General features: G+C 36.7%; 1 protein-coding gene across 1 annotated transcript in view; it reads right to left on the bottom strand.

Annotated features, from left to right (window-relative positions):
* LOC148370815 (polyamine-transporter SLC45A4-like) overlaps positions 1-15,128 on the bottom strand; it is a 47,140-nt gene that overhangs the window by 11,815 nt on the left and 20,197 nt on the right. The window contains exons 4-7 of the mRNA XM_088328587.1: positions 7,448-7,636; positions 1,902-2,081; positions 286-476; positions 54-228 (exon numbers count right to left, since the gene is read on the bottom strand). Of these exons, the coding sequence (XP_088184713.1) occupies positions 54-228; positions 286-476; positions 1,902-2,081; positions 7,448-7,636 (735 nt within the window). The remainder of the gene's footprint in view (positions 1-53; positions 229-285; positions 477-1,901; positions 2,082-7,447; positions 7,637-15,128) is intronic.

The raw sequence follows: 15,128 nt of genomic DNA on the forward strand, positions 1-15,128 counted from the left end.
GATAAACAAGGAATCACAGTAATTCCATCTAGCGAGAGATCAATCAAACGTACTCCTGACGAGATCCACCTCCAAGAATTCCATTTCAATGTCGCCCGGTTCTGAGAGATCATCCCTGAAGTCGTAAAGATCGAAGCTGTCCACGGTTTCGTCCTCGCCGATCATTTCGAGCCGAGGAGTCAGAAATCCGGCGCGCGTGGATAAAGAAGGAGGGGGGATCGGACTTTCCTGGAGAAACCGACTGTTAGATTTTCCACAGGAACAGAAATCAAGCAGAACCATTACCGGGTCGGGACGGTCTTGGAGGGGGACGTAAGGCTCCTCGTCGATGCTGAAGAGATGAAGGATAACGGATACAATGAAGAAGACTGAGGCGAAGATGAAGAGGATCTGCTCCTGGGACTTGAAGACGGAGCCCAGGAAGGTGCCGGTCCAGTCCAGGCCGCCCAGGGCGTAGCCAACGGCGCCACCAAGACCTGCACAGGAAAATAATACTACAGATTATCGTCCGTAACAGAAAGGTTTGCTCGTTCTTTTGCCGACTCAAAAATATGACAGAACAAGAAAAAACGCTAAAACAATTATAAAATATCGTAAAAAATAGATTGAAATTTGGATCTTTTTGGAGGGGCGGTTTCATTTCAATGAAAGTATCATTTTTCTTATTGTGCTAAAAAAGTTAAGAAATATTTGAGAAGATTAAACATCCAAATGACTTTTTTTTTCACATAAACATGGTAAAATATAATAAAAATAAATGTAAAACATTGAAATGAGCTGGGATTGGTTTTCTCTCGGAAATATATTTTGGAGCGAAAATTTCTAAAAATGTAATAAAATAAAAATAAGAAAATCTGATTTTTTAAGCTATATTCAATTCCGATTGATTTATTTTTGGATACATTTAAACTTGATTATTTTTCTTGCTAACATAGATTTTTTTTAAATCAAAAGAAAAAAACTAAAAGACATTTTGTAATATAAAAACTCATTTAAAATATAATAAAATAGAAAAAAAAGGTTCAAATCAGCTGACTATAGTTTGCTCTTTTTTTTAAATACTTCTTACTATGCTTAAAAATATTGTAAAATATGATTTTTTTTCGTCTACATTTTTTTTTCTTTTTTTGTTAAATCTAAAAATAACTCATTAACCTACAATTGTTTTTTCCCCTAAAATTTAAAGGATCAAAATGAGATGTATTTTTATTACAGAAAACAATTTTAAAATACGAACTGGAGAGAGATGGGCACCAACAGGCTGTACTTGTCCAAGTACAGGTAACGATCCGTGTGGTAAAGAGATGCAAACAAACAAACAATATAATAAAATGGGAAAATATTTGATCAATTATAGAAATCTAATTTGCTTTTTTTTAACTATTGGATTTGGATTACATTTTTAAATGTTATTTTTGGTTCACTTGTAACCATTATTATTTTTTTTCCAATTTAGCCAGATTCTTTAAGTATGAGAGAAAAAGGAACAACTAAATTAGTTATCTGCTAATAGGCCAGGATTCTTTTCTATTGAACGGTTTGAATTTTGTAATGTCCAAAATCTAAATGTAAAGTAAGGAAATTTGTTATAATTAAAAAAAGGGGCAAGATTTTTTTGTATAAAATTATACATTTTATAAGATAGAAAAAATAGATATTAAGTATACAAGTTCTCTGCAATTAAGACATGATTGATTTGTATTAAAAAATTAAATATTTTACAATGTACAAAAATCTAAAAAGAAATGTACAATTTAAATATAATCAAACAGGAATAAATCAATTTAAAATGATGAAAATTGGGGCGCATGTTTATTTGCTCGTTTATTTATTGCATTTTAGACTGAATGGCTTCCATTGTCCCAAAAAGAACATTGAAATAATAATGATAATAAGATGACCTGCAGAGGCAGCATGTATATTGAGCGCCATGTCTTGATCGTCAGCATCGGCCACATCCAAAAGGTAAGCCCTGATTGGTCCTTCCGTGGCGTCCGCACTGAAGTCCAAAACCACCACTCCCAGCACTGTCAGGACAATTCCGATGGGCTGATTTCCCGGAACGTCACCCAACGACAATCCTAGAACAAAATTATCCATAAAACCCTTTTTCGGTTTCTTCAAATCTAGAAGATTCGTTATGTGAAGCTTGCAGGAATGATTTGGACTGTGCTTCATTTTGGAAGTCACCTCCTGCTGGCAAGGAATGAATTTGTGTGTATTTTCACACTTCTTAAGACCAGTTTTTTTTTTTTATCGGCAGCAGACTGTACGTGTGAACTCGTATTTGTCATTTTCTGTGAATTTAATCCATCATTTTGGGAACCGGGGGTCTTTTAGTGGTAGTCTTGTGTACTGAATTTGTGACCAGGGACAGGGCTCTTCAACCTTTTGTTACTAATTAGTAAAAAGGGCTTTCTGATATGCCTATGTAAAGTAACAACTTATCATATTGTTACTACATCGTTACTCTGTTTTTACCAGATTAATTATTGGAAATTGGGTTAAATAGATTTTTACTAGAAAATCACGATAACCCAGCAACTGGTGAGCACCTCAGCTGTCCTTAGATGGCACCACATTGGAGACCTCTGCCTTAGACCCCGTTCTTACCCTAACCCCAAATCGAAAACATTTTAAATCAAACTTTGGCACTGCTACAATCTCAACTAGGACATAAGAACAAAGCCGCGTATGCGTGTGTTTGTGTGTACTCTAATTTGTGAGCTTCTTAGAACCTTTTTTTTTATTCCATCATTTTGGGAACCAATCGTCTTTATTAGGACATTTTGGTTGTCCTTAAGTCTTGACTTGGATAGAAAAAACAAAACTGTGAGTGTGTGTCTGTTATCGTTTTTTTACCACCATTTTTTGATCCAAAGTTTTTGTTCAGACATCATGGTCTGTTCTTACGTCTCGACCGTACTCATATTTGTCACCTTTTTAGGATCATGTTCGTGCAGACCTTTGTTTTCAAGATCACACAAAGTTTTTTGTTCACGTGTTTACAATAGAGTGGCACGACTACCCGCCAGACGGGAAGCGGACAGTCATTGGTTGAAAGGTGGCGAGCAGAAAGGAAGTAGTTTCTTGTGAACGGCTCGCTGCCGGGTTCCCATGTCAACAAACGAAGACTCCGAGGTCAGTTAGGAGTCGGATTTCAGATCTATTTCATCGATCGCTGGCAAATGAGGTCCCGATAAGTTAGATTTATATATGACGTGCAGTCGAGTGCAGAGCGGTGAGGCACACGAAACAGAATAATAACCGGACCGGAAGCAAAGTGAGGCCGGTCGATATCTGAGCCAGTCAATGGAAGTGTCAATCAATGAGCGGGACGTGTCAGCATATTACTTTGAAATGACCTGAGCGTGATGTAATCCCTGGCCTTAAGCCGGGACATTTCATCAACTCCTAATATGCTTGACTTTCCCTTAATTTTAAAAAGCGTGTAGGTGAAATGAAATGATCTGCATTTATATGGCGCTTTTCAAGTCAATGAATGACTTCCCAAAGCGCTTTACAATGTGCTTCACATTTACCCATTCAGACACACTCACACACCAATAGCGGCCGTGCAGCCATGCAAGGACATTTCGACAAGTAATACGGAGGAGCCGGGATTTGGACCTGCGATCTCTTGGTCCCCAGACGAGCGCTCTACCTCCTGAGCTAATGCCGCCGTGTAAGGGATTATTTGTTTTCGTTCAGAGCCATTGACGGCATGTTGAACAGAAATATTTATAACATAAAATGTAAAAATCAGACAAAAAAGTAAGAAAATTACCCCCAAAAAGTTTTTAAAGAAACATTTATTATTTTATATTTATAATTATTTATAATATTACCCACTTTTTATTAAATCACAAAACTTACAAATAACATAAAACAAGTATAAAAAAATATATATTTTTTTTTAATCAATTTTAACTCATTTTATTCCATTATATTCTAATCAATTAATTTAATTTTCAAAAAATGTCATTTTTTAAAATGCATTCATTTCATTCAATTTAATTATATTTTTAAAATTTTATTTCATTTTGGGTTTTTTTTTGTTGATTTTTTGTTTATGTATTCATTCTTTATATAATTCATCCCATTTTATTTTATTCTACTCTATTTTATTTTCATTTTTTCTGGTTTGTTTTCATTAACTACATCATTCATTTCATTTTCATTTATTCCAGTTTATTTTATTCATTTCTTTCCAATGCAATATTTGTTTTAGCATAAAAGCAAACAACAAAATATTTTTAATGGAATTTTCTTTTTGAGTGTTTCAGGGGCGATGCTCTTAATGTATTTCTGTTTTAATTGTATTTACCACTCTTGATAATTGTATTTGTATTACCATTCATTTTCTATTTCATTTCAACTATCGTGTTTGTCTGTGTATTTAGTGTTCTGGGTTGTTGGATGGCGATAAAGGAGGGGATTTTATTGTCTTATTCTACGATGAATGTTTTTATTCAACACTTTGAGCAGCAATTTATTACCTGAAAAGTGCTTTCAAAATAAAATTGGATTTGATTTGAATGATGGGTTGGACCTTGACCACATAGCGTTTCTTTTTAAGGGCATGGTCCCCCCTCTTTGCTATCAGGAGCTATGGGGTAAGTAGGTACATTTTTGGTTAGGAAATAATCAGTTAATACAGAAATGTACTGTATTTTCCACACTATTAGTCACAGTTTTTTTCATAGTTTGGCAAGGGGTGCGACCTATACTACGGGTGCGATTTATATGTGAGATTATGAACACATTATTACCAGGAATGTCATTACACATTTCATTTTCACCTTAAACGGTAAGATGGCGCTCTCGGCCTGCGTTGATAATTTCAACCATGTCGTGTCAAAAAATTGGATTTCGTGATATGGAGTGAAACTGAAAGCATAAATAACATGCTTACCAAACTAAGAGTTACAGTTGTATGCAAAAGTTTCATTTTCAAGATTTTCCTTTATAAATCAATGGTTGTTTGGATCAGCAATTTCCAGTAAATATATAAAATATCAGACAAACATAGTAATATCTGAGAAATGAAAATAAGTTTAAAGGATTTACAGAAAATGTGAAATAATTGCTTCAACAAAAGTAGATAGGTGCATAAATTTGGGCACCCCAACAGAAAAATGACATCAATATTTAGTAGAGCCACCTTTTGCAGAAATAACCTCCTCTGAACGCTTCCAATGAGGGTCTGAATTCGGGTTGAAGGTATTTTCGACCATTCTTCTTGACAAAACATCTCCACTTCAGTCAGGTTTGATTGGTTTCCGAGCATGGACAGCCCGCTTTAAATCACACCAAAGATTTTCAATAATATTCAGGTCTGGGGACTGAGATGGCGATTCCAGAACACTGTACCTGTTCCTCTGCATGAACGGCTTAGTAGAATTTGAGCAGTGTTTGGGGTTGTTGTTTTGTTGAAGTATCCAGCCCCGGCGCAACTTGAACTTTGTCACTGATTCTAGAACGTCGTTCCCAAGAATCTGCTGATACTGACTGGAATCCATGCGAACTTGAACTTAATCAAGATTGCCAGTACCTGCAGTGGCCACACAGCCCCACAGCATGATGGAACCACCACTAAATTTTACTGTGGGTAGCAAATGTTTGTCTTGGAATGCTGTGTTCTTCTTCCGCCATGGTATGCTCCTTGTTATGTCCAAATAACTCAATTTTAGTTTCATCAGTCTACAGCACCTTATTCCAAAATGAAGCTGACTTGTCCAAATGTGCTTTAGCATACCTCAAGCGACTCCGTTTGTGGCATGTGCGCAGAAAAGGCTTCTGCCGCAATACTCTCCCATACAGCATCTCCTTGTGCAAAGAGCGCTGAATAGTTGAACGATGCGCAGTGACACCATCTGCAGCAAGATCATGTTTTAGGTCTTTGGAGCTGGTCAGTGAGTTGAGTTTGACTTTTCTCACCATCCTTTGTCTCTGCTTATCTGAGATTTTTCTTGGCCTGCCACTCCGGGCCTTAACTAGAACTGTGCCTGAAACATTTTCTCACTATGTTCCTCACAGTGGGAACTCACAGCAGAAATCTCTGAGCTAGCTTTTTGTATCCGTACCCTAAACCATGATGTTGAAGAATCTTTGTTTTCAGGTCATTTGACAGTTGTTCTGAGGCTCCCATGTTGCCACTCTTCAGAGAAGATGCAAAGAGGATAACAACTTGCAACTGGCTGCCTAAATACCCTTTCTCACGATTGGCTTCACTGTGTATGTAGTTCAAGGGTAAATGAGCCTACCAAAAAAATGTTGTGTTCCAATAATTAGTGCTAAAGGTCTCATCTCATCTCATTAGCTGCACCGCTTATCCTCAGTAAGACAGGGGGTGCTGGAGCCCATCCCAGCAATCATCAGGCAGTGGGCAGGGGACACCCTGAACTGGTTGCCAGCCAATCGCAGGGCACACAGGGACAGACAACTCACTCGCTCATTCACACCTAGGGACAATTTGGACCGGCCAATTCACCTGAAATGCATGTTTTTGGAATGTGGGAGGAAACCGGAGTGCCCGGAGGAAACCCACGCAAGCACGAGGAGAACATACAAACTCCGCACAGGAAGGCCGGTAGCTGGATTTGAACCCACGCAGGAGGTTCCCAGACCTCAGAACTGTGCCGCACTCGCGCTAACCACTGCACCGCCGTGCTGTTCAATCTTATATCACTGAGAAATATTTTTTTCGTTTTTATCCCTCTAATAAAACAAGTAAAACATTTTGTTATTACCTTTTTATTTATTTTTTTAATCTATTCTTAAACAATTCTCTAGACGTATTAAATAATATTACAAGCGATTTAAATTATCTGCCAATTGAACAAAATAAAACATTGGTTATTTTAAAAATGAAATGATCTGCATTTATATAGCGTTTTTCAAGTCAATGACTTCCCAAAGCGCTTTAAAATGTGCTCCACATGTCCCAATAGTGGCCTTGCAGCCATGTAAGGCGCTAACCTGCTTATTGGGGGTGTTAGGGGTTCAGTGTCTTACCCAAGGACACTTCGACATGTAACACGGACGAGCCGGGATTCGAACTGGGATCCCTTGATCCTAAGACGAGTGCTCTACATCACGAGCTACTACCGCCATCTTTTTAACCATTTGCCCCCCCCCCCTTTTTTTAAGACTTTTTGCAATCAGTTATAATGTAAAATCTTGCCACATATTAAACCATTTTTTTCTCTTAAAGGGACAGTGCGTTTTATTTAGCGCGCCTGTCACTGCCCGGAACATCTCTGAAGAGCGGGATGACGCTACTGGTACCATGGAAACCAGTTTCTCTTGGGGAAGCAAACCCCTACCCAAAAAAAAGACCCAGAGGGAGGTGGGCGCCCCGAGCTCTATTTTCGCAAGAGACACCACAGGAAGCGGTGCCTCGATGACCCTAGCGCTGAGGGATCCGTGAACCCCCTTTTCTTACCTATGAGCGATCCGTTAAGGAAGAGGGCCACCCCGGCGAGGGTTCCGATGCACAGGGCCAAGATGAAGGGTCTCCGGCGGCCCCATCGCAGGGGGCAACGATCGCTGGCAGAACCAATCAGGGGGGTGAAGATGAGCCCCAGGACTGGGCTCAGGAACCACGTCAAGCTGTTGTATTGTTCTGGAAGACCTGAATGCAAAAAATAAACAACAAAAAAACACAACACCTAAAGTTTAGAGGATGGAAATGTCATCAACGGGACATGAACTTCGACGCCGTGGCGTCCAGGTGCTGGGAGCTCCGTCTCCACGGCGACTCCATCATCATCATCATCATCATCATTAGGTTTCCAACCTTCCCTAGTTTATTTCATTTTTTTCCACTCACACGGAAGCACACTGATGCTGTAATTTATTTACATATAAATGCATTCAAATTAATTTTGTGTAAATTAAATGATTATAATCAAACAGTGAAGAAAACAGATGTTACTTGCATTAAAATTTCATTGTAAAATGAAAATGTAATATACAATTTTTTTATTAAAAAAACAAAATGTTTTAAGTCATTTTTAAATGTTTTTCCCCAGAGTTCTCTATTCGGGCCCCGGTGCTGTGGAATGCTCCTCCCCCTGAGATTCGATCTGCAACCTCAGGGGAAATGTTCAAATCTAAGCTTAAAACACACTTCTACTCTATAGCATATGAATAACCTATATTTTATGTTGACAATATATGTGTATTATTTGTTATTGCAACATCCGTTGCAGCCTGGTCATCCTGAGAGGGGGATTACCTCATGCGTGGTCCCTTCTCAAGGTTTCTTCATTTTCTTCATTTGTTTTGAGTTTTCCCTTGCCCTCGTGTAGGTTTTAGATCAGGGAATAGTGTAATAATTGTCTGTGGTTTTCCATAATCTGTAGTCTGTGCAGCACTTTGAGACTCCTTGTGATTAAGGGCGTCACAAATAAACATGACTTGACTCCCAAAAATACAAGAAAAGTAACTCATTTTTTTACAACAATCTGTACTTTATTTACATTATAAATTTTAAAAAAATATCAATTTATTATTTTGGCATCAATAAAATAATTTGATATCTGTAAACATTTTGTAAATTAATTAAAATCACAAGGTAAAGTCATTGTATGTTTTTAGTTACTAGAAGAATGACATTTTGAAATTAAACTATTTCAGAAATCAATGAATAATAAAGTGAGAACTGTTAGATTTTCATTCAGTTTAGTTGATATCTTATGAATAACAAAAAAACTTCCAAATGAAACAAAATTGAATGTAAAATATGTTTTCAGGTTGTTGTTTTTTTGGGGAAAAAATAAATTTTAGAAGGTTTGTGCCTTTCAATTTAATTCTAAATTGATGTTTAAGGAAATATACTATTATGGGTTGAAGATGCTATTCATTCATATTAGTTGTAAAATACTAATGCTATTCGAATAAAGGTCCAATTTCTTTGGGTCACCTGAGGTTATGAAACTGGTGCTTAACGTTTCAAGTGTGTGTACACAAAACAGCCCTCCCTTTGCAGACTCAGCAATATAAAGGTGAAATAACAATCCCTGTAAAGGAGTTCCCACACTTTGCACCATAGCAAACAATACTGAGAGAATTTTGCAGGAAGCTTTTTTCACACCAGAAACAAGAAAAGCGAGAGAATGGGGAGAGTGGCATGAGAAATGATGGAGGGTGGCGGGGGGTTGGGGCGTGGGGTAACGTGCAAGTGAAACGCCGTGTTCCTCCGTTGTGATAGATGGTGGGAAGCAAAATCATGTTTGAGTACAAGTTCCTTTTACTATTTCCTCTCCGACGGGCAGAAAAGTCGTTTTGCAGCTTGCCGGTTGCTAGAGAAGGAAAAAGGCAAACAAAAAAAGGGGCGGGGCAGGGCTTGTTATCAAGGGATCGTAAAACGTTAGGCTCCGGGGAACACGTGTGTTTTTTGTTCCCTGGTACCTTGGCCCCACCTACTTTCTGTTCTGCTTTTCTTATCGTAACATATTAAAGTAAGTGAAGTAAGGTAAAGTAAATAAGTAAGTACAGTATTAAGTAAGCTAAGTGAGTGAAGTAACTAGCTAAGTAGAGTGAGAAGAGTAAGAATGTTAAAGTAAATACAGTGGGACCTCGTTACTTCGCGGTTTCACGTTCACGGGTTCAGAGCTTCACGGGTCTAAAAAATAATAATTTTTGAGCATTTTTGAAGGGGCGTTGCTACTTCGCAGATTTACACTTTTCGCGGGTGGTTTTGGTCCCCATTAACCGGGTCTAAAAAAATAATAATAATAAAATGATAAAATTATATATATATATATATATATATATATAAATATATATATATATATATATATATATATTTATATTGATTTTTTTTAAGCATTTTTGAAGGGGCGTCGCTACTTCGGAGATTTTCACTTTTCGCGGGTGGTAGTGGTCCCCATTAACCGCGATAACCGAGGGATAACTGTACGTAGGGAAAGCAAGTAAAGTGAGTAAAGTAATTCAAAAAATTAAAGTAACTCTAAGTAAGTAAAGTAAGAAAATTAAATCGGAAAGTTAAAGTAACTGTGTCTAAGTAACTAAGTAAGTCATGGAATTAAGATGGCAAAGCGAGTAAAGTGAACTAAGTGAAATAACTACATATTAAAGTGACTGAGTAAGTAAGGTTAAATAAATAAGTAAGGAAAGAGAGTAAAATATGTCAGTGGGGAAAGTAAGAATGTTAAAGTAACAAAATAAGTAACAAAGTAAGTAACTAAGTGAGTAAAGTGTAAATTAATTTTTCTTATTCCATTATATGTCTTACTTGTTATTCTAGTAAAATAAAAAAATCAATACTTGGAATATTTACTTCATTGAAATAAAACAATCATTTATGGTGTTATTTTTTTCCATTTACTTTGTTCTTTCCTTCTTTTTCTCGTAGAATAAAACCATATATACTTTGAGTATTTTGTTAATTCATTCTAGTAAATATTTCAGTATATTTGACTTGTTTTACTAGCAAAATTTCCAATTTTACTTTACTTTTAACATGTTTTGTATCAAAATAAAAAACAATACTTTGAATATTTATTCTATCAAAATGAAAAGATCTTTTTACTTATTATTTTTTATATTTTAAATAAATCCACTAGCAAAATAAAATAGTAATTTTAAGTTTTGTATTGCAATTTTACTATTCTTTCCTTGTTTTTCTAGTAAAATAAATGTTTATTTTATTATTTATTTATTTTAACACCAATTCTAAGTTTTATTTTACGAGCAAAATAAAGCACTCACTTTAAGTATTATTTTTCTCATTTTTGTATATTTTACTAGTTTTTGTAGCAATCATTTCACTAAAATAAAACCCTCACTATATATAACACTATAAATGTATTTGTTTTTTTCTCATGAAATAAAAGTATTTTAATAATTACATTTATTTTTTTTCATTTTACGTTTTTTTCCATTTTACTTTTATAATTTTAACTTTTGGTAAAAAAAAAGAAACAGCTACTTCCCAGTATTATTTGTTTTCTAAACATAAATTAATGTAGTGATTACTCATGAAATAAGGAAAAACACAAGTTAAAATAATTTATCTTGCTCTTAATTTAGATACATCTCTTTTTTCAATTGTCAAAATATATTAAAAATAATACTTAAAATTAGAGAAATTTTCTTAAAATTGCATTTTTTTGTTCTTGTTTCAAATTTCAAAGTAAAAGGGAAGCAAACTCAATGCAATTCTGCTGCTTTTTAAGCTATTTTAAAAATGTCCTCGCAACAACAGCAAAAGAAACGTTTGATCAATTATACTTTACTGTTGCCCCCTTTAAGAGTTGCACATTCATTAACAATGTTTGCAGCTTTGAGAAATATTTTCAACGTTAAAAATGTCCTGGGAACATTCTTAATTGACAATTTGCATCCCTAGAACTTGTTTTCGGAAGCAGGGCAGTCATGGGGGCAGGGGCGGTTACATGTTTTAACGTGCAGGAATGTGCTTGACTAAAACATTCCTCACATTTCTAATATGTTTTCATCTTTATTGTCTAATGTGGAGTAAGTTAGTGCCCCTGGGCCACAGTTTGGTCACGCTAGTGCCCAAGCTCGGCAGACTCCAAAACAGAGATTACGTAAGGGGGCGCTATAAATAGGAGGAAAGGGTTTTAAATAGCCCGGCGAGTCGCAACAGAGGTCAAAAGTCCTTGAAATCAGTCACAGGGGTCCGACTGCAATTTTGGATTTTTTAAATTGCTTCCTTTTTCGGAAGGTCGGTCTTCCGTGAGCGAGCGAGGGGATTAAGGCGATGAGTGGCTGCGGGTGACACGGAGAAAGTCATTTACGTAACTTATCTTAAGCCCCCTTTTACACGGTGCTCCGTCTGCAAGGTCATAGCATAAGATTATCCTCCCGGTTAACGTGGCGAGATCATTTAGGAGTTGCCGGGAGCACGTAAGCCAATCGGCTTGCCATCGGACAGTGGCAAAGAAGTGGCAATACGGTATTTTTTTAAAAGATGTATTTACTATACCACAGACGCGTGTAGAACACGCACTCCCAATGTTTGATTAAAAATCGATATAAAATCGAACCCAGGTCACTGCGGTGAGAATCCTAGCCACCGGGCTGTTAGATGATTAAAAATGTGTCACTATTGCATGACTTTTCCAGCTTTATTCGTTTTATTATTCCAACATGACATCATTACTTTGATAATCCCGTCATTCATTTAGTAGTTGTAAATGCACCATATGCTTCACCACACATTTGAACGAAGAATTCACTTCTTATTTTGACTTTAAGATTCAACTTATCACTCGTTGAGTACTTTGTGTCCAGGTAGTGTTCAGATTCCTTTGATGAGTCTGCGTCTAATCTTATCACATAACCTTGAAAGTACAACTGGTTTCAGTATTCATAGAGGTCTGTTCGTAAAGATGCCATTTTCTTCACTGGAATTTTCCTGGAAAATCCCATCCTAGTTAAGTTTCAATTCCCAGCTAAGTTTCCTTTCTGTTTTCACGCCCCTTTCCTACAAGACAGTAGCGAGCTGAAAAAAAAGTCCTCGACTGAACTACTCTCTTCAGCTCGATTTTCTTCGTCCAAATACTCGGTCGGAATCACGGAAGTTGAACACACGGCGAGACAGGGATCGTCGGTGTCAGGGGTCTACAACGTGGTGTCCACGGGCACTAGGGTGACCCCTTTGGACAGCCAAGGTGCTCACCAATGCTGGGTCATTGTGATTTTCAAGTAAAATGACTTTTTTTTAGTGGTTGGCTGAGTCTATTTAACCCTACTTAAACTATTAGCATGGTAGTAACCTACTAATAACATGGTAACACCAAAGTAACTATATGATGCGTTGTTTTTGTAGAAATGCATATCAAACTGGGTGCACTTTGCTCTAATGAGTAACAAAAAAAATAGCTCTCAGCTTGAAAAACGTTGGCCACCACTGGGCAATCACTAGTGGCAAAGATAAAATACATAAAAATATTAGACTTTGTCCCAGCTGCTAATGCTAGTTGCTAATATTGTGCAAGTCGCAGCTAACGACCCCTTAAGCAAGTTAGAGCATTTCGAGATGTCAGCTGCTAAAACAACACTAGTTGCTAATCTTGTGCGAGTTGAAACCTAGAGAAACAATACAAATAGTAAGGCTTACAGCTAAACAATAAAGATAAATATGTGCTCGCTATGCCCTGCGATTGGCTGGCAACCAGTTCAGGATGTCCCCTGCCCACTGCCCGATGATTGCTGGGATGGGCTCCAGCACCCCCGCGACCCTACTGAGGATAAGCGGTGCAGCTAATGAGATGAGATGAGATGTGCTCGCTACTTAACATGGGAAAGAGGATTATTTTTTGCTGTATTTATGTAATTATGTAACTAATAGGTATACAAGTTTTTAAAATTTTTCTCAAACTAAGCATTGCAAGTGACGATTGTTGTGGAGTACCTGCAGCCGTGTTTCGAAACGTTTGACAATGAACACAATACCAATTTTAGATTTACAATGTATTTATTTAATGTCCTTCAAAACCGATTCATCGTCAGATATGCCAAATGGTTTTTTCCCTCGTCGTGCTTTTTTGCAGGTCAACTTTTTGTTTTCTATATTCTCTAACTTTTGTTTCTGGCACCTTGAGTGAAAATAGTGTGATAGTGAGATAAGATCCAATGCCTAGGTTTTAGAAGTTCGTTTTTTTATGGGCTCATGGACGCAACCCGGGTTCAATTTTTCGACTGGTCGGTTAAACACGATCTAGTATGGCAGCTCTTTCTCTGGTTTTATTTCCATGCGACTAATAGTCCAGTGTACCTTATATATAAAAAATAATGGCAAAAAAAAAATCTTTTTGGGGGTTGCGCTGTATAATCTGGTCCGCCCTAAAGTGAGGAAAATATAGGAATTGTATTTTTTTTTATGTAAAATTATTATTTTAATTATTACACTATCCTTTTGTTATAATTATATATATACAAAATACATATGAATATATTTCTTTTTTAATATTGGACACCTGCAAATGAGATTTTATAGGATGTTCGTCTTTTGGACTATTGCATCATTGCCACTATCTGCCAATCATGTTGCATGATGTGTAAAGACGTGGCGTGACATTAAATATTTTAATTTTTATGTATGTATTTATCTGTTTATAGTTACTGTATATTTATTAATTATACTTATTCATATAGTTTTTATACTATAGACATTTGATAGCGTCTGTTTCTGCTACTCTTATAGTTTTACTCCATAATAAAGTTTTGGCAGCAATATTAAAGTATCCAAAGTATTTGTTGTTTTGGTACTACGTGGCTCTCCCTCCTTCCATAAAAATGGGATGACATTTTTACGACCAATCAAAATGAGGCTTCTTTTTGAAGCGTTGCCAACAATCCCGAAGCATAACGACAGCGAGTCACGTTATAGTACTTTGTCGCGGGTTGTTGAAAGCGGCACAACACATTTTTCAGGGATTCAAATCGCTTGCAGATGTCTGCAAAAAATTATATACATACAGAGAGAGAGACAACACAGATACTCTTGTTTTTTCCAAAACAATTTGGATTAGATTGTGGAAATGACAACATTTTTTTAACTCGTAGCATATACTTTTAGTGTCTTTTTTGATATTTGTTTCTATGTATTTTCTGTGAATTAAATTCCACCTTTCTTAACAAAATCTCAAACATAATTGGAACCAGTTAGACGAGACCTGCTGAGGATATTTAGTTTCTCTTGCAAGAATCCCGTTCACATCTTTTCCAACAATTGCGCAATCCTGCGTTAGTCTGCCAAAAGGAGTTTCCCTGTTTTTGTTGTGCTTGCTCAAACTTTTTTGTTATACAGGGGAATAAATGTCATGTGTTAATGACGTATTTTTGAAGTAAAATAAACTACTGTTATCCCTCTTTTATTACAGTTGATGGCAACCAGAATTTCTTCTTTATGCGAAAATCAGGTAAAGCATTTTTAACATGCACCCTGATCACAGCAGTAGTGGGAAGATGGATCGGGGCTGCAGCGGTGCTGTTCATTTTAGGTGGAAAATGACACTAATTTGCCCTCTAGGCCTGTGTTCTCCGCAATAGTCGAGTGCGGGAAACGGATTGCGGCCAAAACAGTGCAGTTTATTTTAGATGGGCCACAATGGCACGCTTCAGCGACC

The sequence above is a fragment of the Urocampus carinirostris genome, chromosome 2, assembly GCF_059441175.1.
Source record: "Urocampus carinirostris isolate Australia breed hairy pipefish chromosome 2, RoL_Ucar_1.0, whole genome shotgun sequence".
NCBI lineage: Eukaryota > Metazoa > Chordata > Actinopteri > Syngnathiformes > Syngnathidae > Urocampus > Urocampus carinirostris.